General features: G+C 43.7%; 8 protein-coding genes across 11 annotated transcripts; 4 read left to right on the top strand and 4 right to left on the bottom strand.

The window, feature by feature from the left end:
- The first annotated feature begins 1,882 nt into the window (after nucleotides 1-1,882).
- Nucleotides 1,883-3,599, top strand: BCIN_07g04570 (hypothetical protein). The gene has a single exon (XM_001554062.2). It carries the CDS (start codon nucleotides 2,103-2,105, stop codon nucleotides 3,459-3,461), a length of 1,359 nt encoding a protein of 452 aa, XP_001554112.1. The 5' UTR covers nucleotides 1,883-2,102; the 3' UTR covers nucleotides 3,462-3,599.
- Nucleotides 3,600-6,516: 2,917 nt separating this feature from the next.
- On the bottom strand, nucleotides 6,517-8,416 carry BCIN_07g04560 (hypothetical protein). The gene is made up of 2 exons (XM_001554064.2): nucleotides 7,522-8,416; nucleotides 6,517-7,465 (listed from the first exon to the last, which is right to left on the bottom strand). The coding sequence occupies exons 1-2, from the start codon at nucleotides 8,023-8,025 to the stop codon at nucleotides 6,809-6,811; spliced, it is 1,161 nt and encodes a 386-aa protein (XP_001554114.1). The 5' UTR covers nucleotides 8,026-8,416; the 3' UTR covers nucleotides 6,517-6,808.
- An 827-nt stretch (nucleotides 8,417-9,243) lies between these two features.
- BCIN_07g04550 (hypothetical protein) lies at nucleotides 9,244-9,888 on the bottom strand. The gene is made up of 2 exons (XM_001554065.2): nucleotides 9,659-9,888; nucleotides 9,244-9,566 (listed from the first exon to the last, which is right to left on the bottom strand). The coding sequence occupies exons 1-2, from the start codon at nucleotides 9,764-9,766 to the stop codon at nucleotides 9,546-9,548; spliced, it is 129 nt and encodes a 42-aa protein (XP_001554115.1). The 5' UTR covers nucleotides 9,767-9,888; the 3' UTR covers nucleotides 9,244-9,545.
- A 677-nt stretch (nucleotides 9,889-10,565) lies between these two features.
- Nucleotides 10,566-12,175, bottom strand: BCIN_07g04540 (hypothetical protein). The gene is made up of 5 exons (XM_001554066.2): nucleotides 12,019-12,175; nucleotides 11,888-11,911; nucleotides 11,715-11,771; nucleotides 11,482-11,609; nucleotides 10,566-11,417 (listed from the first exon to the last, which is right to left on the bottom strand). Exons 1-5 carry the CDS (start codon nucleotides 12,054-12,056, stop codon nucleotides 11,299-11,301), a joined length of 366 nt encoding a protein of 121 aa, XP_001554116.1. The 5' UTR covers nucleotides 12,057-12,175; the 3' UTR covers nucleotides 10,566-11,298.
- An 825-nt stretch (nucleotides 12,176-13,000) lies between these two features.
- BCIN_07g04530 (hypothetical protein) lies at nucleotides 13,001-15,349 on the bottom strand. Its single transcript, XM_024694080.1, has 3 exons — nucleotides 14,836-15,349; nucleotides 14,735-14,756; nucleotides 13,001-14,647 (listed from the first exon to the last, which is right to left on the bottom strand). Exons 1-3 carry the CDS (start codon nucleotides 14,994-14,996, stop codon nucleotides 13,067-13,069), a joined length of 1,764 nt encoding a protein of 587 aa, XP_024549869.1. The 5' UTR covers nucleotides 14,997-15,349; the 3' UTR covers nucleotides 13,001-13,066.
- A 1,914-nt stretch (nucleotides 15,350-17,263) lies between these two features.
- On the top strand, nucleotides 17,264-18,565 carry BCIN_07g04520 (hypothetical protein). Its single transcript, XM_024694079.1, has 3 exons — nucleotides 17,264-17,900; nucleotides 17,958-18,143; nucleotides 18,215-18,565. Exons 1-3 carry the CDS (start codon nucleotides 17,769-17,771, stop codon nucleotides 18,494-18,496), a joined length of 600 nt encoding a protein of 199 aa, XP_024549868.1. The 5' UTR covers nucleotides 17,264-17,768; the 3' UTR covers nucleotides 18,497-18,565.
- A 26-nt stretch (nucleotides 18,566-18,591) lies between these two features.
- On the top strand, nucleotides 18,592-19,884 carry BCIN_07g04510 (hypothetical protein). 2 transcript variants are annotated; one of them, XM_001554070.2, is made up of 2 exons: nucleotides 18,592-19,319; nucleotides 19,369-19,884. In XM_001554070.2, exons 1-2 carry the CDS (start codon nucleotides 18,770-18,772, stop codon nucleotides 19,572-19,574), a joined length of 756 nt encoding a protein of 251 aa, XP_001554120.2. In that variant the 5' UTR covers nucleotides 18,592-18,769; the 3' UTR covers nucleotides 19,575-19,884. The 2 variants fall into 2 exon arrangements, with proteins under 2 accessions (XP_001554120.2, XP_024549867.1); XM_024694078.1 differs by having other exon boundaries at nucleotides 18,592-19,884.
- Nucleotides 19,885-19,974: 90 nt separating this feature from the next.
- On the top strand, nucleotides 19,975-22,369 carry BCIN_07g04500 (hypothetical protein). Of its 3 annotated transcripts, none has more exons than XM_024694077.1 (6): nucleotides 19,975-20,160; nucleotides 20,234-20,304; nucleotides 20,411-20,546; nucleotides 20,832-20,878; nucleotides 20,930-21,632; nucleotides 21,685-22,369. In XM_024694077.1, the coding sequence occupies exons 1-6, from the start codon at nucleotides 20,145-20,147 to the stop codon at nucleotides 21,888-21,890; spliced, it is 1,179 nt and encodes a 392-aa protein (XP_024549864.1). In that variant the 5' UTR covers nucleotides 19,975-20,144; the 3' UTR covers nucleotides 21,891-22,369. The 3 variants fall into 3 exon arrangements, with proteins under 3 accessions (XP_024549864.1, XP_024549866.1, XP_024549865.1); XM_024694075.1 differs by having other exon boundaries at nucleotides 20,598-20,878; XM_024694076.1 differs by having other exon boundaries at nucleotides 20,411-20,878.
- The last annotated feature ends 19 nt before the right edge of the window (nucleotides 22,370-22,388 follow it).

Below are 22,388 nucleotides of genomic sequence, written 5' to 3'. Positions count from 1 at the left end.
TGATATGTTGGTGAATCACAAGTCATTGACCATTTCTGTAATTTTTTTGTCATCGTATCGTATCATTGCTAGCAGAAAGCCAGATATAAGATGTCAGTATGCTTAGAGATTCGAGCTCATCCACTGAGCCATCTCGTTACATTTTGGAACTGGATTATATCACTGAAGATTTGTGGGAGGCGGGACCTATCAAAGCGAATACTATATGCACCCTATAACCTACCATTCTCCTCTTGATTATATATCTCTTCACTCCCAGTTCGCTTACTGCTCATCGCGTTACTGTCAGACTGCCCTTACTTCCCTCTTTTCGGAAAATTGCCTCTGGCGTATGGCAAAATGTACTAGATTACAACCCCCTCAGTTGACTCAAGTGCTCCTTAGAGTTGGGGGAGTGTCTCATATCATCTATACACAGTCTATAACCCTTGATAGACATTTAATTCTTCCGTACAAAGTACTATCTCCAGGAATAACCGAGAAACGGATATTCTTCTACTCTGCTCTCAGGAACAGGGTTTCTAGCCTGGTTTTCCCATAGCTGTGCATGGTAATACGCACTTAGCAACCATGATACTTTCGTATTTGTATGTTCTCTGGTTGGTACGCTCCTTATAATACCGTTTTAGAGAAATTTGGTGTATACAACTCTCCCTGAAAGAGAGTTTGGCCTCCCCAGATCACACCCACAAGACTTAGAATAATCTCCTACAGGCAGCTTTTGAGCTTCTACTTACCCCCCAAGATACCATTCCACCCAGCCACTTATTTCTACTCTGTTCTCATAAAAGATACTCCTCGTTCCTGCAGGTCAATTTTAGTCTTACGGAGTCTAGTAAACTTTATCATATTATACATGCTTTCATTATCCCTCTCACTTCCCACTTCATCATCACCGAACAACTCCTGGTCACATAACACATATGTCTCGCCATCAGTACCCTAGCACCACCATGACTCCAGAAAGCCGTAACTCTGAAACTTTTCATGTCACCATACTCAAAGTCTCACATGAATGATAGGGATTCTGCAGAAGGTCTTGGCTATTAAGTGCCACCTCAAATGATTCTCCTGATATTTTTGAAGTGATCGGCGTTTTTCATGGAATCTATATCCTCGATTTACTTTCCTCCGGAGCCCCGGGTAGGATGGCAAGGCCAATTCGGTAATCTGATGATACTTCACACTCCACCTTCATCGCGCGCGCGATGCGTTACCTCTCCCTATTGGTGATATACTGGGAATATAGTTGATAGTAATATGCCGAATTGTAGAGTGGAGTAACCTTAATAGAGTGTTCTTGTTACAATTCACGGATAGAGCTGCGAGAGCTTCAAGTTGAGGTCTCTTCTAGACCTGCCCATTTAGCCTCCATGCGGTGTCGATCAATTGCAGACGATGAATCCTTCGATGCATGCAGTAGTCCACATAAAAGAAGGGTACTTTTATCACAGCCTTACGACTCTGACAAATCCGGTGTTTTTTAAAAGTCCGAGTGCGGCGCGGTTAGTCTAAAATCTGACAACTATGACATGCGGTGTGGCAGCGATGGAGTTATGATAGGAGCTTTGGCCACGCCGTTCATATCAACCAAAATCCAACGACAATTGGCACACGGCTTGACGACAATGAGAATCACTGCCATTTACATTCGCCGCACCGATATCTGTGCACGTTTCATCACCCACGAAGGAAGTAGATTGTTGACTCTCACAATAAGAATCTTATCAAGGACCCTGAAATCCCCCCCCACAACCGACGCAGGTGAGTGACATTGGCCAACGTGTTTGTGGTGAAGAAGTAATTCATTCAATAATCTATCGTTGGAGTAAGCGGCTCTTGCATGGGGCGCGCGCCATGGATTGTTATTTATAGTCTGCATGATATAACGTCAATCACACGATAATAGTGGGCAACATGTATTCGTTATTTTACAATTTTGTTATGAACCAAGATCGAGCCATTTCTATATAGCTTGCAAAGTCCTCAGTGGGAATCGAAATCTTGGTAGCCATATCTTTATTCGCTTACTTTTCATTGCCTTTATACGAGGTCAAGATATTGAAAATACCATTCCTCAATCTACATTTCCTCTTTCAAACATGGCAGAAAAAACCAAGCCACTCTTGCTTATATGCAGCAATCCAATATCGGGACATTTTGCACCATGCAAGATCATAGCCAAAATCCTCATCGAAAGAGGTTACGAAGTAACCTTTCTTACTGGTTCAAAATTCGGTCCAGGGGTTGAAGCAATCGGCGCCACATTCATTCCTCTCGAAGGCTATTCAAACTTCGACGATTCTCCCAGCGGACTGGCGGAGAAATGGCCAATTCGAGAGACTCTTCAAGTACCAGCAAGAACGCTTTTCGATTTCGAACATGTGTTTCTCAATCCCATTCCCTCACAATTTAGTTCTGTCCAGAAAGCTCTGAAGCTCATGACGGATAAAAATCCAGGGAGACCAATTATTATGTTACAGGACATTGTCTTCTATGGTGGTTTACCACTATTGGCGGGAGCACCAGGTATTAAGCCCGCAGCAGTCATAACCCTGGGAATCGCACCCATTGTACTGGCGAGTCCAGATATTCCACCCATGGGATCAGGACTTCCCCCAGACTATTCTCCTGAAGGACGCGAGCGTAATATAGCCATGCATGCTCATATGCAAAACGGGCCATTCCTTCCCATCACCCAGATTTTTCACCATCAGCTCGAAGTTTGCGGCGCAAAAGGTCCGGGTATGTTTTTCTTGGATGCAGCATATCTTCTTCCTGATAGAGTCATTCAACTCTGTGCGCCTAGTGCAGAATACCCTCGAAGTGATCTGCCCAAGACAATAGTTTTCTCTGGTGGCTTACCAAAAGGCCATAGAGATGTGGTTAGTACCACGCATCCTAGTTGGTGGGACGAAGTCACTACAAACGCATCCAAGAAACGGATTGTTTTCGTTAGTCAAGGAACCGTGGCACTCGACTACGGGGATTTGATTATACCCACCATCGAAGCATTTGCAGACCACGACAACACTATCATTATTGTTGCACTAGGTGTCAAAGGTGCTTCGTTACCAGACTCGGTAACAGTGCCCAAGAATGCTTATGTAGAAGATTTCCTTCCTTTCGATGATATACTTCCCTACTGTGATGTATTCATTACGAATGGAGGATATGGAGGATTTCAACATGGCTTGAGTAATGGGGTTCCGATGGTGATGGGTGGCGATTCGGAGGAAAAACCGGAAAATTGCGCGAGGGGTGAGTGGATCGGCGTTGGTGTGAATTTGAAGACTGCGAGACCCGATGCAGAGTTTTTGAGAGGAGAGGTGGAGAAGGTGCTTTCGGATCAAAAGTATAAGAAGAAAGTAGAGGAAATTAAGAAGGAGATGGAGAGTATGGATCCAATGGCCATCATTGAGGCGCAAATTGAGGAGCTGGCTAAAGAGAAGAGTGCGTAGATAATTTGAATTGATGGGATGTTTTTATAGGATGAAGTGGAGTGGACGTGACGTTGCCCAACCTTCGATAGATAGTTATATATTAATAATCAAATCACAAAGGAGAAGTAATACATTACCTAATTGATTATAGTTCCATTCTCTAAGTGATATTACAAATTAAAGCTTCCCACCTCATCCAATCTTCTCATCTGTCATCTTTACTTAACCTTTTAATAAATCCTCTCATCTCATCACCTCCACTTCATATCATGCTCTCCGTATTCACTCTTCCAGATAAAATCTTCCCCGCGAATTCACCAACCGAAATAGCAGTAGCGAATACCCCACACCTCAACCCTTCTGTTGCACGTCTGAAAAACATATAGCTATCATTATATCACTAGCAAATTACTAGCGCCAACTTAAATCACCACTATGTACTTATTAAACAAACACCAGCATACGTTCTCACACTAGCGACCACATAAATGCATCAGATATGCAACAAACCCCCCAAAAATCCAAGTGAATCGATATTACATCGCTATCCAACCTACTGAGACAAATTTAACAGACGAGAAAGTGAATATCCGAAATGTCAATCTTTTTGTTGCACATCTGGGAAAAGAAAATATATAAAAAATAAACATACTTTGTTGCTAGCTCACCATCAGTTTTCACACAATTGTTAGCTTATTCTTTCGCAAGAGTAAATAAAAGTAAGAAAGCAAAACATTAGACATGCAACAGTTTCCTCCCCCGAGAAGCCGAGCGAATCGCTCGCTACCTAGTACTCACCCAATGATAATGATGCAAAGAACCGAGAAAAACATCCACCAGACCAAAAGGGTGAATATCTAATCCCCAACGCTTTTGTTGCATATCTACAGAATATATAGCTCCTGCTTTATTGCTAGCTTCATGCTAGCTTTAACTGTCTGCTTCCGCATAATATATAACATACTGATCAGCTACCTGGCTAGGTAGATTCAATCCTTCAGTGGAAACAATATGCATCAGATATGCAACAGAACTGTCTGTTCACTTATATAACAAATACATGTGATATGACGCATGATGAGATATCATCTGAGCTCTTTGAGATGAGATGGGGTGGGATGGGATCGGATATGTTATATTATTCAGGTAGTCAGGTAATTCCATAGTTGACTTCTACACTATCAAATCGCCGGGTAGAAACTCATACATGTCGCAGCGCACCCCATTGCAGTAGAATCACGAGATCTAAAGAACCCCAAACTGACTTACAAGTGAAGTCATTTCTATGACTGGGCTAGATAATTCACACGTAAGTAATCATGGATATGAAGATTTTCCGAGATTGTAAGATTGTAAGATTTGAGAGATAGCATAATACCCAAAACGCAACACAGAAAACAGCGAAACACAAATACTCATGATACAGACAGAAAGACAAACAGGCTATAACGAATTTCGAAACTGGATATCTGAATAGTTCCCCTAAGTTATACTCCTAAATGCGCAAACCATCCCATAAGAACGCTTTTACTCCTTCTTCTTCACCCAAAGACCAAAAATCAAATATCCACAGTGAAAATATCTCCTCCCCCATGAACCCATAAACCCAAACCCCAAACCCCAAAACCCAAACCTAAACCCAAGCAGAAGCAGAAGCAGAGGCATCAAACCCTGTCCATCTTCTCCGCGCTCAAAACTCCATCCCATTCCCATTCCCACCACAACTCCCCCCATTAAACTCCACTCCTCACCCCTTCGCCACCCCTAAAAACAACAACAACAACAATTCAAACACTCATAAACACACAACCCCGCACAAATCCCCACACACAAATCACAAATCGTCCCGCCCCCTCTCATATGCAGCGATTTACTCTGCTCCTCCACCTCCACCTCCACCTCCTCCTCTCCCTCCTCCATCAGACCATTCAAGAACCCTCTACCCCCTCCCTTCCTCTCCTCCCTCTTCCCACTCATAATAAGATCTACGCGCGATTGCAACGATATCTGAGTCATAGGAGGCGACGGCAGTGCAGGATATTGCATAGACATACGGGAAGAAAGGGGATGCTGAGTCTCAGGTCAGTTCATACTTTTCGACATGGAGTAAGAGAATTTAAACTCACAGGTTGTTCCCAGACGCTCCCATCGAATCTCGGAGTCGAGCGAATGGCTTTCCCGGGTGCGTAACACTCCACCGGTAATTGAGGAAATTGATTCGAATCCATATCTCCCTTTTAATTCTCTCTCTCTCACACTTAAATTTTGATAATTTCTTTCAAACCCCCTTCACTTTCTTCCCTTTCCTTGAAATGACAATAGAAGAGCAAAGAGCAATAGTCTGCAAAAAAAAACGAAAACTAACTGCCTCCAAAGAATCTCAAGACCCCTCCTTCATATACAGCTTTTGAATTGATATCTATATCTATACGTATATATAATATAAATCACCCAACTCCACATTAACGCCAGGAAGTCGACCCTGGCCCCTAACCGCCCGACCAACTTCTCAGCCACTCCCGCAAAGTTGGGGTAGATTGATCCCAAAACCCTCAGTACGTACCCAGAAGTATATCTCGCCGATAAATATTAATAGAATGAAACTTTCATTGCCCTTTGAATTGAATTTCAAGAGCGTTTGCGGATCCTGTCGGAAAAGTGGTGGTGTGTTGGTAACCACCAAGTGGTAGGGAGGCCTCGTTTAACCTTTATTTTCCGTTGACGTGATAGTACAGCAAAGCAATTAAATTTCGAGTGAAATGAAATATGATACCTCAATATTTATATACATTTTCCCTCAAATATGAAATCAATCATTTCTTTATTCAAAGTCACAACTTTGAAAAGTGGCAAGTGTCAAACCTGCTGTTTGCAGATTCGAAAATGGTTGCATACATTCCAACCCTGGGACGCCTTCATACACTCATAACATTAATTGCTAGCAGAGGAGATCTCTCAATGCATATCACCAGCACTTGCTAGAACATATATAAATCACATCACATCAATATCAGTCAGATTCACAGCCATTTTACACAAAAAGAAGACATTGCAATTACAAACATTGAAAACTTGTAAAAGTGGAAACAATTTTTTCATTCACAGCCCCATGCAGGACTACACCTAGCCAAATTCACAAATCAATTGTATGACATGCCGTGAAGACGCCAATTCATCCATACCAAAACCCTTCCGACCAATATGATGTGTGTCTATGTATGACCGACAACGAAAATCCCATGTGCTAAACTCCACAAACACCTTGCATAATGTACTCTGCCCAAGTATGTACTCAAAAGTCATATACTAATCCCTTGTATTAACAATTGCATCCGTTTCCTTTACCCAAAATGGCGGGGGGTAATTTACTTCTTCGTAGTGCTATCACTATCATCCCCTGGTCTCGAACTTGTACTTCCCACTACCGTTGGACTACTCTCGCCATCATATAGAGGATCATAGTCTTTGTTTCCCGACCTTAAACCCGCACGTTTGCTTCTTGGTGTTTCTGGTCCAGTATTTTTATGAGCTTTTGCCAAAACTTCATCATCTTCCTCTCCTTCAGACTGAATTCCATCGCTGCTTCCGCTCGGATCAGCATAACGCCCGTCTCTTCCCTCAAGATCACTATCGCTATCCTCGTCTGGTATAAGCTCATGGTCAGGCTTTTGATTCTTGATGAATGAATCGATGATGTAATATTGAGTTGCATTCATGATGACTGGGAAGATCAACATGACGAATATCACTTGTAATGCCTCATCACCTTCCGTCCATCTCAGTGCCCAGTCTCCGATTCGTGAAATCCAGGGAAGGACAAGAAAGATAATAAGTACGCATAGTTTCATACCCATCAAGCCGATGAAATAAATTATAGATTGTTTGAACCACCAGAATGCTTTTGGTGGGCGGCCATAATTGCCTGATTCGATCGACTCGGGAGGATTGCCAAAGGGTGTCATAATGAAAAGCGAGGTAAGTATTCGAAGGAGGAATATGAGTATCGGAATGCCGATGGTTGTCTAGAGTCAAAGATTAGCACATGTTGAAATATCCAATCACAGACGAATGCACTTACATCAATAGCCAAGTTCAGTAAATAAAAGCTGCAAGGATTTGGCTTATATTGCCCAGACTCATCCACCGCTCTCCTCGAAACATTGCTGGCGTCGACTTTAATACTGAATTGTCCACTCGATAACATGCTCATCAACAAGTTTGCGATATGAACCAGCACACTTCCAACCACCTGTTTCGAAACATCAAAGAACCAAATTTTCATCGGTCTCTGGGGTCTTTCTCTCCATCTTTTGTATACCAATGCCATCACAGCCAACAGACCTAGCGAGCCCTGAACCAATATCGCAAAATTCCCTAGAAGTTGGCATTCTCCATTGTCTGAATCTGGAGAATCTTCATCTGTTGCGGTGGCGATTATTGAGGCGGTAGTAGATGCTGGGTTTACGAGATCGAGTAGCAACGCTGAAGAAGTTGCTATCGCAGAGGAAATAATGGAAGTGGGAGAGACATCGTTGAGGAGCGTTGATGTTGATGTGGGCTCCAAGCCCGGTGGTGGTAGCATTAGCTGTGTTGTACGACGACAGTCGATATTCTTGAACGTGGATGGGATATAACGGGACGGGAGTGGTATGTAGAATTTTCAAGCGATCGAGCGCGAAACCCTGGTAGTATTCTCTAATCGAAAAAGGAATTAATGTCGACGGTTGAATGTCGTGATGTTTGCAATGCCCACCACGCAAACAGGGACTCTCTTAAGGTTATCTTTAAAGATGTGAAGTGACGCAGTGACCTCAGTAGGCGAAGCTGAGCCTGGCTATGCGAGAACGATGATTTGATTGACTGATTCAGTAATATACAACAAAGACCGATAGATTGAAGAGCACAAGGCGACGCGAATGCAAAAATGCAACTCAACACAACTCAACACAACTCAACACAACCCAATAACGATCTGAAATCAAGGTTATTTTCAAGCTGATGATCAAGTGGCGGCTATGTTGAAGAGGATGTGAGGCTTGGATATTCTAGGCTAGCCCACCCAGCATACACCACGCCAGATTTTCATCCTGCGAGCACAATGTCTTCTGCTGATCCTGGCTCGATATCAAATCAAGCATTTTGCTCTGCTCGTAACCATAAAATTAGAGTTTCAGATGTCTCACATATAGTATTTTTTCTCCACACGAATGGGCCAGCGTTGGAGTTTATTCAATACTTTATTGTCGCTTGTGGTCTGTGAGATGATGAGAGGGGAAGGAATTGCATTTGATCTCCAAAGTTCAAAGTTCCGAATACCCCTTTCTTTGCCTTGGATGCTGCTTACCTTTCCTCGCACCATGGAGTGCGATGGGTAAGTCGGCGGCTTATAATGAAATGATCTGAAACACGAGAGGCATGGTTCCTTGTCTCAAACGCCAGGAGCTTCTTTCTCAAGCAAGGAGTCAAACGGTCGAGTAGCCGCATGGGTGAAACTGTTTGATCCGATTTCGAGAGGCTGTCGGGTAAGTGGAAACGAAATTTGTGACTTTGGAGATGTCATATTGGAGACGGGCTCGAGGCGGGCTTCCATATTGCCAACGGATAAATAGAGTGACGAGGGTGGATTTGGCATTTGAGGGTGGGATTTCCATATCCGCAATGGATGAATGGATGAATGGATGGATGAATGAATGAATGGAAAGCGAGACATCTGCACAACGGCCATCACAGTATGCAGAACACAACACAATCTCAACATGATCGAACACAACACACACTCCAGAGCACAAAGATCGGTTACTGAGAACACAAGTTCCCATTTCAGTAAAATATGAAACGCTCATAACCCGTCCCTCAATCATCAAATCATCGTCAAATCGCTATGCCAAACCGACCATCCATTTGTCTGTCTCCGTACACTCCATACACCACACAACCAACATACGCAAAGCTCCCATCGCCATCGCAGAAATCCATTGCATGCATGCATATCCAAACGCTCAATCAACCTATCCCCATCCCATCCCATCCCAAACAGAAAGCTCCCGTGAACTCAACATCCCCATCAATCCCTCCAACCGCTCATCCCCATATACAATCGATTTACTTAGCACTTGGGCACTTCTGCAAACACAAAGATTAGCCACCTGCTCACATCCATCCATCCATCCATCCATCCATCTCCTCTCCCCTCCTCTCGCCTTTCAATTCCTTACCTTTCCGCAGCTACAAACATAAGTATCCTTATCCGCGCCCTCTGGATACGCAACACCGCAGCTGCACGCCAAACCACCTTGGTTAACGAAGATTTGAAGACCTTGCATATTGCTCTTGTTCTTGTTCTTGTTCTTGCGATTGACTTTCGACTTTCGACTATGTATGTGTTTCTTGACAGGTAGACAGGCAGGCAGGTAGGTAGATAGATATCCGTAGAAAAGAAGACTTCGATATCAAGACAAGACGTGCGGTTTAGAAGAACAATATATAACTTCACAACCGAAACTCGGCGAATAAATAGACAGACACACACTTCTCAAGATTATAAAAAAAAGACGCGACAGCCAACAAGAAAGAGGGGCAACCATGCATCTAACCCTTCCTCCCCCCTCTGAAACAAATTCACCGATTCCCTCTCATCCAATCTCACCCCTCCTCTGCCTTCCCTCGAGCATCCATCCCCACGCAACATAACACATCCCTTTCTCCCCCATCTATACCCTATCTACCTGCCTAGTAGACCTGTCTCAACCAATCACTGCATCCCTCTTACCAAACCTCAAATTCTGGAATGTGCCCCGCAAGCAAACGGCAAGGAAGTCACCGTAGGGATATCATAATCTTGTGATAAGAATCTCAGATACGTACTCCAAGGCCAACCAATCCCAACATCACACATTTTTACTCATTTCATCCATCCACGCAATTTATGCACAGTGGTGCCTCGTGACCAAAGTTTAATGATTGCTCTTTATGCAAGCTAATCACTCATCCGACCGTCCGATATCCGATAGAAGCACGCACGAGCCGTTTAGCATTTGGTCTAGGCGGAATTTAATGTAGCACATAGCAATGTTGCACGAGAGTGAGATTTCCACGGAGAAGTCTACGGAGCTCGGAGAGCCTTGCTAGGCTTTCTTATTCGTACCTCTATGCTGTGGTCGGATTGAGTATGATACAAACAAGGTGGAAAGATTGGGCAGACATTGTGGCAAGGCGATATGGAATGATCTTGAGGCAGTGAATATGTAAAATACAAATCAATAAGGCCCTAACGTAGCAATTTTGCATTCAAAGCAGATGGTAACATGTGCAACAATCAACATCCAAGGAAAAGGAGAATCAACCTCGCGAGTGAAATGCCACCCTCCTTAATAGAAGAAAAATCACAATCTCGGCCGTAGAAGCTCTCCCGTCCCCATTGCATATCGAAATGGTTGCTCTCTTTCCACGAAAGTGTACGAGAGGAGAATAGTAAGTTAAGTTGTAAAGGGAAAAAATCCATGTAAAAAGCGAGGGTTTTCCTGTCCCTTCAATAAAACAACAACACCCTCTAACGCCTGAAAACCAATCCCCGCACAAGAGCGAGGAAGGAGGTATTACGCCTTCCACCTGCCATAGCTGCCCCCTTGATCCCACGATGATGTTCCAAATGTTGATAGTTCCCCCCCTTTCCATGCAAAGCAGTTGTAGTAGGAGATTTCCTCGTTGTAATTGGTGCAGATTGTGTTCGTCGTGTTCTCTTATTCCTAACATCCTTCGATGGCGAAACATTTCCAACCCTGGATGACGGGCCCATAGACGCTGTAGACTCCATATAAGATACAGTGTTTGGGCGAATTAGGGGCCCGTCAGATTGTTATTCGATATTGTTCGCGGTTTTGAGCTGTTCTAAACTCGCTTTGCGAGCAGCGTATGAATCTGATTGATTTGAATTGGCACGCATCTTTTCCATTTTCTCGGGTTGATGGTAGAGAACTGTTCGCCCAAGTGTTAGTACAGGAGAGTTCGATTGGAATAGAGGCGCGGAGCGCAGACGTACCGACTAGGTATCGATTTTGGAAATTGAACCCATTCAATTTATCGCAGGCAGTCTTAGAATCCGTTACGTCTTCATAGACAACAAATGCCGTACCTTTCGTGTTGGTAGCGATACCTTGACGAATTTGTCTGGCGCATTGTTAGTACGTTCTCCAAGATCGAGCAGGTCCATCCCAATAGAGATCCTTGATGCAGGTCTCGCCGAGATTGCTGCTTCCCTTCCAATATACATACCGAATCGCACCGAATTTGCCAAACAGATCAAAGAGTTCTTCCGGCGTTACGTTGTAGCTATTTTTCCAAATATCATCAGCCCCGTGCACCTCAATCTGATTTCCATGTACACCAAATCCACAACCCCATCTCCAAGTCTCCACACCTGCTCTTTCCTGCGTCAATCCACATACCTTAGATTCTTGACGAACAAAGCTCTACATTCAGCACATACGTTAGCTACTGATGCTGAATTCTGGCATTGGAGAGCCGGCCCACGCGACCAAATGCAGGTACAATGAACAATAAGCCCAGAGAAACTTACCGATTAACTTCAGGAGCAAGTTTACCACCTCGATTCATAGCTTGGCTACAAATTCTCTTCTTTCAAACGTTATTTCCGCTTGTCAATTTCTAGTATTATTCTGATTATTGGAGTTAAGTTGATGCGAAAAAAAGGTCGTAGTATGGTGTATGTAACCGGAGGGGCGCACAGGTGGAAGCAAGCCTTCTTTTGTTCGTTGAAGGCTCAGGATTTGCGCTAGAGTGTATTGAGACTAGCGTCTAATGACTACTGCCTTGAAATTTTTTGGAGTCGGTGAGATCTTGATAAGATTAGATCTTGTTGATACCTACCAGGATGAATTTATATCGTATCATACGAAGTAACTACAGGTTGTAGGTAAGTACGATTTGGAGATTGATAGGGATCAACTTGGAAGTTCAAAACTCCAAAAAGCTGGAAACATTCTACTTTAAAGAGAATAATCAGACCGATCCTTCTATCTGTTGGCTATGTCTACGGCCTTTGAACTAGCCTTTCGTATAGCTATTATTTAGGCCATCCGCCACCTTGCTTGGTTTTGCTCAGGAAGGGTGCTGACTTTACACAGACATCATACACAACCTTGGAGTTAGTAACGATTTATTTGTCTGCAGCTACTTAGCTTAGGTAGTACTGACGATCCTAATCTTCTATGTGTTACACCTGCAATATATATCTTCATTTCTGCGTATATGCTGTTGATAGACTTCGAACATACACTGAAGTGTTATCAATGTTGTCTCTTGAAAATGGAGTAGAGATTTGCCCCTCGATTTGTCGCCCCTTACCAAGGACATCCCTTTTATCCACATGATCAGTGACAGCATCAATCGCCTTCAGGTGTGGAGATTTGACTCAGCCTGGGCTGTATACTCAAATTCTCATGCCGTGGATACAAGGGAAGTGGCACGGAAGGTCCCCACGCTGAGAACCTGCCCGGTGCATCGAGGGTCATCTCAAATCAATATTTGGTGTCACTATTTGGTATCACAACACATTATGGTAAGTAAGGCTGTAAAGATCAAGTGTGTACTACCTATGTATGCATTTACCATGTTATATGTATTTCCTTGAAATCACCCTTCCCTTCTAAAGTTCCGTTCTTTTGATATCCACTTATGTGCAGTGATTTCCCTTTGTCAACTGTAACTTTAGTTCCGGTGATAGTAAACCGTCTCTCTCCAGGAACCCATCCAGTTTCATCAGCCCATTCTTCTTCCACATCTCTTGTAAACCCAGTTACTCGTGAGCAGGCATCTGAGTCCCAAATGCCTTCTCGGTAACCTTTAGCTTCCCTGAGAGTATCAATCGCTTGATCTCTTAACTCTCTATTTCGGCAATGTGTTCCAACCATAAACATCGGAAGTATTACACCAAAGTCAAAGTGATACTTCCCCTCTCCTTGAACGATGCGCGGTCGGAGTTTGGCTACATATTTCATGATTGTACCAAACTCCTGAAAGTATGCGTCCCATTCGATTGCGTTGACTATAAACACACTTGATACTTGTATCGTCATCATAGCCGCCTGTATTTTTGCAAGGCATGCAGCTAGAAATTCTCGAGAATCTTCGGCAGAGCGTAGTCCTTTGTTTACTAACGGTGCTGCAATACTTTCCCATCGTAAAATATCATCAAGATATGTGGTACAATCCCGTCTGAGGGTTGGGTTAGTACTAGGTATGACTGCAACAGAGGTCCATGAGCAGTTCTCATCTTTGAGATCTAGCCCTTCATCATCGGCTGCATAGACAACGGGTTCTTCATCATTCTTCGGTCGCTCTTCGAGAATTGTTTTTCTTGCTGTTGCTATCCAATGGAAGTTTCTCCGCATTATGATCTGCCACCAGTCATGGCATTCTTTGATACTTGAGAATGAAGAAGGCATTGATAGCAACAAATGATTTAAATCACGAGTTCGTCGTTCGTGGAGCTTTGAGGATCGGCGATCAATAACGCAAAGTGCTTGAAGATCAAGATCCGAGAAAGCTCTGCATAGATCATCGTCAATTGAAGAATCTTGCTGGCAGCTGAAGGGTGGTAAGCTTTTGGATTTCTTGTCCAGCATAATCTCATGGAGAAGATTTTCTCCACTGGCAGCATGGGAAGCTGCTGTTGCAAGATGTCCCTGTATACTTTCGATTGAATAAACAAGTAGACAAGCAATGAGGGCCTTGCGGGCATTGTAAGAGCTTGGGTTTAGAGCTTGTCTCATACCGACAAGAGCTTTACCATACTGATCAAGGCCATATTGACGGTGTAAAAATGCCTCTATACCGCTTGATGTGCGACCTTTACTAAACGCCCCCAGGGCAACCAGAGCTTGACTAACGAAAGGTTCGGATTCGCTGGCCTGGGGAATCAGTCGCTCCCAGACTGTTCGATTAAACAATCTCGCGATATCACTAGCCGATGTTTCGCGGAAGTATTGAAAATACCGAGAATCTTGCTCGTTTTCTAGGATAGGACCGATGTGTATGTTGACGATGGGTGATTGTGATCGTGGGGGAGATTCCACTATGGACATTCGATTGGTATACTCCCGCGAGGGTCGTTGGATAACGCGTGATGGATACCCCTCGCATTGAATTCCAGTCTTCTTACATCGTTTGCAAGAAGGTTTCGTTTCCTGCTATTCGTCAACACATGTTTTACGTTAGAGTTGTGGGATTGCCCCTATGTTTCTAAGGTAACTAGTCGACAGAGTATTACATACATCGCATTTGACTCGGCGTACTCTAGAGGTTTTAATAATCAGCTCTTGCTAACATGGCATGAATTGCATAATTTTGTAACATTGATATAAGAGTTGCATACTTGCACGTGTAGCATCCTGTCTTGACCTTTTGGTGCTTCACCCGGGACTTCCTCGAAGCCTCACTGTCAAAGGGAGCATCGTCTGCCTCCACGGTTTTAAGAAGCTTTCTCTCATCCGACGGTGGAATTGTCATAAACTTTGAAAGTCGAAAAGGCTTCATGATTGCTGTTCTTGCACTGCAACATCATCATCATCATCATGGGCAACATATATCCTTGTATCCAGTGTAAGATTTCATATGAAGTATTTTAGGCAGTGTGCATGTCGTTAAACAGTCTGAAATTCTGTGTGGGTCTTTTCTCAATGGGTGCTACTCGAAACGGCAGGTCGATAGGGGTGGTCAGGACGAGTAGTGAGTCAATCGTTGTTTGTATCAATTGATATATGGGCATGCAAGTAAATAAATCAATACAATGTGTTGAATCGGACTCAATTCATAGGATTCATGGAGAGTACTACTGGTACTGGTGGTACCATGCCGGAGAACGGAAGCGGAATGTGTCGTCTCTTGCCAAGACCATTAATTTGCCTTAGTGTTTTCTAACGAACGCCGCTAAGATTTGCTAACTACGAGCACTACGTACATGCTCATCATCCCAATCTTTGCAGTCATTTTTTTACACTACAACATCAGCATGAAGCCCTCCGGTCAATTATGAGACGCTCCTTTCACCACAGGATCAATGTTGTATGCAGTCTTCGAGTTCGGCCTACATGTTTGGTCTCGAGAACATAGCCCTCAGATTCAGTCTCTAAAGTTATCTTCTTTTTGTCGGTGTACCAATTCAATGTTGGGTTGATTTCCAGCCACGGGGGCAGGATCATCTCGGGACTGTGTGCTTTGCCGATAGTCTCTATCGTTGCCTTTATGAGTGAGGAAGTACAGAGTATAACCACAAGGCAGTGGAGTAAGATGCTTATACCTTCCCCATGTCCCTAGTCTGGTCAGCATGAAAATCTGCTTCCTTCCTATGATTAGTAACGAATCAAAATAGCACATTGCCACAAATCTTGCTATTCAAATCACAACGGCTATCCATGTCGAGGAAGAGATGGCAATATACAATTACGCTTGTGATGCCCTATTGCTCGCTCTCTTTCTGTATCTCTTTGGTATTTTGGGAGTTCACAAAGATAGTAAACACGTGAAAGGGAGACTTACCGAGAGATCAATCTCTGGACTGCTTGCAAGAAGCTTTTTGTCCTCTCTTCCATAACATCTCCGGTTTAGACAGATGAAAAGATGGATAGGCCTACTGGGTCTATATCACGACTACGCTTCAATCATGACCGATGCTTTTGTTTAGCTAATGATTGCTTCACTTTAAGAATGAGATTCCTCGTGCGTTCATTCACCTTTGAGGTAGGTATGGGATTTCCTCTTATATACTAACAAGTCATCTATGTAAGTACATAACAATGGATTGCATCTCTCGATAACCGAATGCCTACCATTACCATCAAGTCGCTCCTCAACTCAACATCTTATTGGAAATGGAGTTCCTCTCGGAGGGTGGCAATCCAGTCCTTCCTTTAACCTCCCGCCGTGTCTTTTGAACTGATCCTTCTTTTCCAAATGCTGAAAACCCCACTGAAGAAAAACTCGTTCATCGTGGAATGCAAAACGCCCAGTGTCGTACTCACAACAATCAGCACAACAACTACAACGTATGAAACGTGTTACGGACAATCAAACAGTGGATTTTTCAAGAGAAGTTATTGAACCTGCTCATGTACGCAGATTGAAAGGTGTGCAAGAAGCCTGGCTCGAAGCCACCGAAGTTTCTTTCGCACGATTTCCAGACCTACCACCTCAGTTACGAATTCGTATATGGACGCTCTTTTGTTACATGCATGGGCGGTTTCCCAAACGTACGATTTGTCGAGAGAAGCTATACTCCGGGACTTCCAAGCCTTCCGGTCCTCAGATATAAGAGCTTCAATAAAGATCTGATATGTTTACACTATTCTTCACTGTCTTCGCCTGCCTCCATTATTTAACATATATACTAGGATCTGAAATATGATACTACTCAACAACTTCAAAGATCGTACTTGTATTAGCCTTGTAGGATTGCCTTTACGGAGTTGAATGGACGAAATGAATCGTGCAAAAATACTTTCTTAAGCATTCAAGCGAACAGGGCTGTTAGGTTATAGTCGTATGAACTGAGAGCTGGAGAGAGTTTAGTCGGGGATGGGACGCAATGTTTTTGCTCATCAAGAGCTTTAGTTTGCTTATTTACTTTACACGAACTGGAAGGAAATGGCGAGAATCGACTTAGCAATATCTACGGATTGAACAATGAAAACACGGGTTCTGATATCAAACATTAGAAGGATAAATTCGTTATGAATGTTGAGAGTTGAGAAGTGTCTTTTCATTCCAGGCACTCACTGGTGCATCATTCTATTTACATCGTCACCGACTAAAAGTATTGCTTTCTACAGCTTCATGCATCACATCCACACCCAAAACTACACTTCTCGCCCTTTTATCATAATAAACTCTGCGACCTGACCTCGATGTTTTAGTAGTACATGACCCATTCGCTTCTCAAAGTCTCGTAGCGACATCATTATGAAATGCAAAATTTCCTTCCATCTCATCGCTATTTCATATCCCACATCCCCATTTCCTGAAAACCTAAACCACAACTCTATCACACAAGAAACAAAATTCACGAACCTCCTCATGATCCTCCGTCCCCGATTCAAAACAATATCTCCAACCCCAATCTCAACCCCGACCGATCCAGACCGTAAAAAAAATCTCTCAGACAACCAACATCATCGGCCTATCTTTTGACCACAGGCGGCGATTCAATATCTAGGATTTGTGTGCAGAGATGTTTACCTCTATTTTAATCTTTTTCGTTTAGTGATCTTTGATATTTTTTTCGACTACAAAATTTCAGAAGGTTTGGGAAGAATGTCAGGTAGTACTGTCTCTAGTCGTTCATCATCATCATCTACATCATCTCGGCGATACAGTAATGGTACACCTGCGAGTTCGGTGACTTCGAGTGGACGACCTAGAGGGTATAGAGGGGGTGGTCATGAAGTATGTTTCTAGTGTGTTTGTGTTGGATTGTTGATATTGTGTTAATGATATTATTAGATCGCGAGATCAGCTGCTGTAGAACAAGTCAGAGAGGATGGATATGAGGAGGATAGTGAGGGCGAAGATTTAAATGAGGAGGGAGAGAATGAGGAAGATGGAGATGAAGAAGGAGAAGAGAGCGAAGACGAGGATGAGGATGATGAGGATAAGAAAAAAGTGAGATCGTCCTCGAGAACGCAGCGTGTGAGTAGTTTTAGCTTCATGACCAATTTTGGTGTCAATACTGGAATGCACATTCTAATAATAAATGACAGGCCAGACCTTCTAGACGAAGAAGAGGAGGAGGAAGGAGAAGAAGAAGAGGGGGAGGAGGAGGTACTTCCAATCGCTCATCAGCAAGTTCCTCTCGAAGATCCCACGACCCATCGAGAAAGCATGGGAGGGGAAAGAGAAGCGAGAGAAGCGAGAAAAGCAAGAAGGGTGAGCGCAGAAGAAAACCCAAAACGAAAAATGGAGAAGGATCGGGATTTTGGAGAAAAGTGAGGAGTGTATTGGGAAGAGTGACGGGGTCGCCTCGTAGAAAACGAATTGTCTGATTCGCTGGGAATGAATGGAGGAACGGAAGGAGTTTGAAAATTTGTATTGTAGAGATTATTGGCCGAACAACTATACGACAGGGAGTTTGTGTGGTGAGAGGGAGTTAATCGTTTGTATCTCAACATCCGGATATCCTCTATATCCGGTGACATTATCAAATCTTTACTGCAGCACAAGAACAAACGCCTACGGGCATTCCTATAAATTGTACATTATTTCTTTGTCGAGACCCGACTTAATCAACTAGTTGTCTCATTTATCTAGGAGCAATCATGTCATCTCCCAAACACCTTCGTATTGGTGTATTCATTCCAGCTGGATGTCAACTTCTTGATATGTCAGGTATCGACATTTTTTTCATGCTTTCACCAGAATACCTTGCAGCATGTGGGTTACCGGCCCCATTGGTCGCACTTGGGATTAGCTGCGCGATATACTATATATCTCTTCCGTCCACTGGGCCCGAAGTTGAATTGACAGCTAACGCTTTCCTTCGAATATCGAAAACTATAACAGACAGTGAAGTGCAGCCGGGCATGCTGGATGTCATGATGGTTCCGGGACCAGATCCTAGAATAGTGTCAGATGAAGACACACAGTCGTTTTTGAAATCGCACGCCGAATGGAGAGGAGAGAATGGAGAACGGGTTGATATCTTAAGTGTCTGTACGGGAATTTTCTTAGTGGCTCAGAGTGGAATTTTGGAAGGATTGAGTGCTAGTGGACCAAGAGCTCTGATCCCACGGTTGAAGAAGGAGTTTCCAGACACAAAATGGGTTGATGACAGGAGGTGGGTTGTAGATGGTAATATGTGGAGTAGTGGTAAGTTTGTGATTCGCACAGTATGTACGCGCAACTAACACGCAGGCAGGTGGCATTACCAACGGACTAGAGATGATCGCTGCCTATATAAGACAAAGGTTTCCTGGTCCAGCAGCAGAGGCAGTGATCGCAATGGCAGATGTTGGAGAAAAAGGTGTCTCTTATACTAATGGGAACACGAAGGAAACGCTTTGGTGGTTATGGCAGATCTTGAAAGCAGTTGGTCTTGGTATTGGAAAGGGCAAGAAAACTTGATAGGGGAGACAGGAGCAGCATCATGTTTCTTGTTGCTCGAGTGACTGTGGGAGTCTGTTCTTGCAGCGATTGATGTTGTCGATATGATTTGGATAGAATCCTGATATATACCTCGCACACATGACATAGCTAGCATATGTTCGAGTATCGAGGAGCATCGAGGAGTATCGAGACTTCTCGAGACTTCTGTATTGTATCTTTAAAAATCTTAAAGTGGAGAGCTATGAGAAAATAAACGTCAATGAGCCAATTAGCCAATCAAATTATACCAACGGATCGCGAGTTAGTCCTCAATAGGTAGCAACTCTCACCCAAGCGGATCTCAAATCTCACTAGCGCAAACGGATAAGCTATCTTAGTGTGTTAGTGTGCCGCAGAATGAGAAAAAAAAAAGTTGTCGGGTATCTTTTCTTCAAGAACTACCTTTTATCAAGACACCGCTCACCAATCTCTTCTTCTAAAATCTCTTCAACTCATCTCAAGACTCTTATTTACTGTTTGGTTTTTGAAACAGTTCTTTTCCAATCATATTAACATCAATTGAATCATCAATTCATAATATCGTACAAGATGCCTCTTCTTCCAGGTAAGTAAACAGAACTCATCATGTCTGCCTTGTTGTGGTCTTGCGAAAATATTTATCTGACTTTGCGCTCCAGTCGCTATGTATGGCCTCGAGGTCCCAGCAGGAGATATTCTCATTCCTGCTGTTCCAGATTTCCCAGCTACCGTAAGTGTCACTCTGTTTTCTACTACCCTGATGGCGCTGTTGCTATTTCTGCCCTACCCAGCAGGCTCCGATGAAAAATACAAATGTTAACAATTCCAATCTCTAGTTCCGCATTACCATGGCGGCAATCGACCCAACTGAACCTGCCGATGATGCTGAAGGTGTCAAGCCCAGATCAACCTTGAAGGTCATTCGTCAATCGAGTGTTGATGAAGAAGAAGACAGTGAAGATGATGATGAAGGTTCGGATGATTTATTACGTGCTTTGTTGGCAGATAATGACTCTGGATCAGATGAGGACAGCGAGGACGACGAAGAAGCCAATGGTGGACCAAGCGACCCCTCCAAGTCCAAGAAGGCCCAAAAGCAAGCTGCTCTTAAGGAACTTCTTGCATCCATCGGCAAAGACGATTCCGACGAAGAAATGGAGGACGCTTCCGACAAGAAGAAGGTCGCCAAAAAAGGAAAGGCCAAGGCCGCCGCCGAGATCGAGGAGGAGAGTGAGGATGAGAGTGAGGATGGTGAAGATATTGAAGTCGAGGAATATGTTCTCTGCACTCTTGACCCAGAAAATGTATGTTTCAAAAACCCCGCTTTTCATAAACTCGCATTGACCATAATATAGCACTATCAACAACCTCTCGACATCACCATTGGCGAGGACGAGACCGTTTTCTTCAAGGTTACTGGTACCCACACAATCTTCCTTACTGGTAACTACGTGATCCCAGATGATAACGGACACAACCACCACCACGAGGTCTACGATTCTGATGAGGAAGATGATGAGGACTATGACCTCTCTCCAGATGAGGATGAACTCGAACTCGAGATGGACTCTGATGAGAGCGATGAACTCGATGGTGCCCGCATTACCGAGGTTGACTCCGAAGACGAGGAGGCCCCAAAACTTGTCAAGGCCGACAAGAAGGGCAAGAACAAGCGCTCTGCTGACGAAATCGAGGACGCCGCATCCCTCGATGCCATTATCGCCAAGGCTGCTGACGCCGAGGAGCCAAAGCTTAGCAAGAAGCAGCAAAAGAAGTTGAAGAAGAACAATGGTGAAGCTGCCCCAGCCAAGGCAGAGGAGGTCAAGAAGGATGCTGCCAAGGACGAGAAGAAGGTTCAATTCGCCAAGAATCTCGAGCAAGGACCTACTGGATCTGCCGCAGCTAAGGTTGACCCCAAGAAGCCTGCATTGGGCGTCAAGACTGTCGATGGAGTAAAGATCGATGACAAGAAGCTTGGTTCCGGACCAGTCGCCAAGAAGGGTAACAGAGTTGGCATGCGCTACATCGGAAAGTTCACTGATGGCAAAGTCTTTGACTGTAAGTCTATATCTGTCCAATTTTTTGACACTTTCTAATATTTGAAATCTAGCAAACAAGAAGGGCAAGCCTTTCTCCTTCAAGCTTGGTGCTGGCGAGGTCATCAAGGGTTGGGACATCGGTGTTGCTGGTATGTCAGTCGGTGGAGAGCGAAGATTGACAATCCCAGCACACCTTGCATACGGCAGCAAGGGTGTCCCTGGTATCCCAGGTAACTCCACCTTGACATTCGATGTCAAGCTTCTCGAAATCAAGTAGATGCCATCTTCACTTATATAAGAAAGCCTCGATCGTTTCAGAAGCGTGTTTGTAAATGATTCGAGGCTGAAGGTCACTTTGCTTTTCATATCCATTGTACAATTTTCTCTTTACTTTCATGTATCTCCTTGCTGTTTGCGATTTCATGATATTTTCATGGTGTGCCAATCAGCAATGTAATGTTTTTGCATAAGTCTCCGACCTGAGCAGTTCTCTGTTGAAACAGGAAGCAGACTACGCAAAATGGGATGATGAGGTTTGCATAGCACTACAGGCGTATTTTCAAAAAGTTCGATTAGGTTTTGAACAGGGGATTGTGCTTTAATCGGTTATCTCATAATAAACAAAAACTACTTTACCAACGCAATATCGCCCTTTCCCAATGATGTCTGATGGTGATGCCTTCCCTCGTTAAGCAAAGAAACTCCCCATAGGTAGGAGCTCTCATAGCAAATAATAGATAAACGTATGACTTCTCATTTTTCTCATTCTTGTAAC

Source organism: Botrytis cinerea, chromosome 7 (assembly GCF_000143535.2).
Source record: "Botrytis cinerea B05.10 chromosome 7, complete sequence".
In the NCBI taxonomy this organism is placed as follows: domain Eukaryota; kingdom Fungi; phylum Ascomycota; class Leotiomycetes; order Helotiales; family Sclerotiniaceae; genus Botrytis; species Botrytis cinerea.
The sequence above is the reverse complement of the archived record's forward strand: the minus strand, read 5'-3'. Positions and strand labels throughout refer to the sequence as shown.